This window comes from Eimeria acervulina, genomic scaffold (genome assembly GCF_000499425.1).
Source record: "Eimeria acervulina Houghton genomic scaffold, Eah_scaff1695, whole genome shotgun sequence".
NCBI classification, from domain to species: domain Eukaryota; phylum Apicomplexa; class Conoidasida; order Eucoccidiorida; family Eimeriidae; genus Eimeria; species Eimeria acervulina.
This window is the reverse complement of record NW_013550145.1, coordinates 1-3,093: the sequence shown is the minus strand read 5'-3', so window position 1 is coordinate 3,093 and position 3,093 is coordinate 1. Positions and strand designations below refer to the sequence as shown.

At 44.8% G+C, this 3,093-nt stretch overlaps 2 protein-coding genes across 2 annotated transcripts in view; one reads left to right on the top strand and one right to left on the bottom strand.

Moving 5' to 3' along the window:
• Positions 1 to 683, bottom strand: part of EAH_00062300 (CSL zinc finger domain protein, putative) — a gene marked incomplete at both ends in the record, with an annotated part of 2,512 nt that extends 1,829 nt beyond the window's left edge. Inside the window, one exon of the mRNA XM_013396910.1 lies at positions 60 to 683. Within this exon, the coding sequence (XP_013252364.1) occupies positions 60 to 683 (624 nt within the window). The remainder of the gene's footprint in view (positions 1 to 59) is intronic.
• A 619-nt stretch (positions 684 to 1,302) lies between these two features.
• Positions 1,303 to 2,007, top strand: EAH_00062290 (ubiquitin-like protein SMT3 precursor, putative; the record flags this gene model as incomplete). The annotated part of the gene is made up of 2 exons (XM_013396909.1): positions 1,303 to 1,371; positions 1,789 to 2,007. The coding sequence occupies 2 exons, from the start codon at positions 1,303 to 1,305 to the stop codon at positions 2,005 to 2,007; spliced, it is 288 nt and encodes a 95-aa protein (XP_013252363.1).
• Positions 2,008 to 3,093: the final 1,086 nt, after the last annotated feature.

Here is a 3,093-nt window from a genome sequence, read left to right as displayed (position 1 = left end):
GCAGCAGCAGCAGCAGCAGGGCCTGCTGCTGCTGCTGCTGCTGCTGCTGCTGCTGCGACTGAGGCCTTAAGAGAAGACAGCGGCAATTCAAATAAATCGCCGCACGGGCATGGATAAAGAAATTGATTGTCTACAGCATCAAACTCTAACTCTGTTAGCTGCACCTCTTCGTATGCAGCGCCTTCTTCTTCTGCTTCTGCTTTTGCTGCTGCTGCAGCTGTTGCTGCTGATCCTTCTGCTGCTGGATTTGCTGCTTCTGCTGATCGTTCTGCTGCTGATTTTGCTGCGATTGCTTCTGCTGCTGCTGCTGCTGCTGATCCCTCTGGCGCTGCACCAGCTGCTTCTTTCAACGATGCAGCTACTGGAGCCGCTTCTGTTGGAGGCGAGGCAGCGGCAGTTGCTGCCGGTGCTGCTGCTGCTGCTGGTGCTGCTTCAGCTGCTGCTGCTGCAGGAAGCACGTCTGCTGCTGCAGCTGCTGGCGATGAGGTGTATGAAGAGGGGCCCCTAATAGGCACAGGCGGCCGGATACTAAAGAAGTGGAAAGAAGAGGAAGGCGGCACCAAATAGCTGAAATTTGCTGTTGAAGCGATACCGCTGCTGCTGCTGCTGCTGCTGCCGCTGCTGCTGCTGCTGTCAGCTTCTACTGTGGCAGTGGCCGTAGCGGAGGCTGCGCTCCGCTGCATGCTGCTTTTTTCTTTGAAGTTGTTTTTGCTGTCTCCGCTACCCTGCTCATTAAAGAATGAACAAGTAGTTTATTAATATAAAAGTTAATCTATTGGAGTGTAATTAGCACAAATAGATGAAATGACCGGTCTACGTTGTTCTGCTAGTGGCGAGGAGGGGGGTGTAATAGAGGGAATAATAGAAAGCTGAGCTCCTATTTCGTCTCAGCTGAACATTAAAAGTATTTTTATACATGTAAAATTGATTAAAACAATCAGAAGGCAAATAATAAGGAAGGAAACCAGAGGTTTCTTCTGCAAGGAGAGTATAGCGGCTTCTACAGGTGGGGGCTGCAGCCAGAGCATGGGGAGGGAAAGCAAGAGGCTTCATGCGCACTAAGCTGGTAATGAAGGAGATTGAATGTTATTTTATGAAATAAACCGCAGGATAATTGAAAAGACTGCCGTTTCAGGAGTGGATCGCTCACCTCCTTTGTTCATCTTCTTGTTGTTCAACTTGAGGTGCCTATACACCCCAACTGGGCACCCCAGCACCCCACCACCCCTTGCGTGTAGGGTGTAGTAATCAGCATCAAACAGTTGTATTTTCTTCTTTATTTTTGCTTTATTTCTTTTTAAAATGTCGGAAGAAAAGAAAGATGGTGAAAATGCAGAGAAGGAGCACATGCAGCTTAAGGTTCGCTCGCCGGTAAGCTGTTTGATTTCATTTGGCGTCTCATCATCCATTTGCTGAAGTCTTTTTGTTTTTTCTCCTTTTTTAAACGAGTAGAATGCATTCATTTGTACAAAAATAGCAATAAAACTTAATCATACTGCTTAGTTGAGCTGTCAGTCGTGCTATCTTCCCGCGCTAAGGAGCTCTTTGCCTACCCTGGGGGAGTTGTTTAAAGTTGCTGTCTTTAGTTTGCACCGGAGGGAATAAATGCCTTCGTTTTATTCCTTTAACAACAAGCTTAGACCCAGCTTGCATGCGGCATAATATATATATATATATATATATATATATATATATACTATGTCTATATTTGTGTATTGTAGTTGTAGTTAAGGTGTATAGACATTTATTTTGTATGTATTTTTTTCGTGATTTTTTCTGTATTTTCAGGACGGGAGCGAAGTCTATTTCAAGATAAAGCGGCGCACAAAGCTTGAGAAGCTGATGACAGCATATTGCAATAGACTAGGTCAGTCTATTGATTCTGTTCGTTTTCTTTATGATGGTGAGCGTGTAAAGCCAGAGAAGACCCCGATGGATTTAGGAATAGAAGATGGAGATGTTATTGATGCAATGGTGCAGCAAACGGGTGGCGGAGAAGATGCCTGAAGTAGCACCAGCAGCAGCAGCAACAGCAGCAGCAGCAGCAGCAGCTGCAGCTGCAGCAGCTGCTGTGGGAGCTGCTTTCATTCGTGATAGGGTTGACGCTCTTTTCGGTGCTTCGGGGGGACTTGTCGCTGCAGCTAGCCATCAACTAGCTGCTTCCCTTCCAGCTTGAATCAGCTAGCTAGCTAGCTAGCTGGCTAGCTGGTTGGGATGGGGGGAGGTGGTTGGTCAGGCTAGCTGTAGCTCAGACGTAGCTAGCCAGTTAGCTAGCTAGCTAGCGAGCTGTACCTCTTAGCTAGCTAGCTGTAGGTGCTAGCTAGCTAGCTCTACCTCATAGCTAGCTAGCTAGCTGTAGCTAGCGGTTGAGGCAGGAGTAAGTGATGAGTTAAGAACAAAAGATATATCTTTATTGTGTTTTGTCTGTTTGCTGTTATTAACAACAAATACATCAACAAATTAATTCGTTTCCCCGCTTCTCTTCAGCGCCCTTGAGGTGTATGTACACCTAAATAAAATTATATAATAAACTGCTGTGGAAGCTTTCAGTACAAGAAACGCATTAAATACAAACAGCAACTGCTGCTGTAGCAGCAGCACCAGCAACCGCAGAGCAGCAGCAGCTGCTGCAGCAGCAACAACTGTAGCAGCAGCAACTGTAGCAGCAGCAACTGTAGCAGCAGCAACTGTAGCAGCAATAACTGTAGCAGTAGCAACTGTAGCAGCAACAGCAGCAGCAGCTGCTGCTGCTGAGTTTTTCTGGTGCTGTTGTTGCGCTGCTGTTTGAACCCTAAACCCTAATTCAAATTCACAAACCCTAAACCCTAAATGAGATTCAAAACCCTAAACCCTTCAATCAAACCCTAAACTTCAATAATGAAGTATTACTAAACCCTCATATCAAACCCTAAACCCTAACTAAACCCTAAATAATTTATTTAATCGAGAGGAGTTAAAAAGAAGACAGCGAAGTAAAAAGAAGAAAATAGCAAACAAAAAGAATTACGTTATTTCAATTGGCTGTTCTACAGACACCTGAACCACCATATATATATATATATATATATATATTAGATTATATAATATATATCA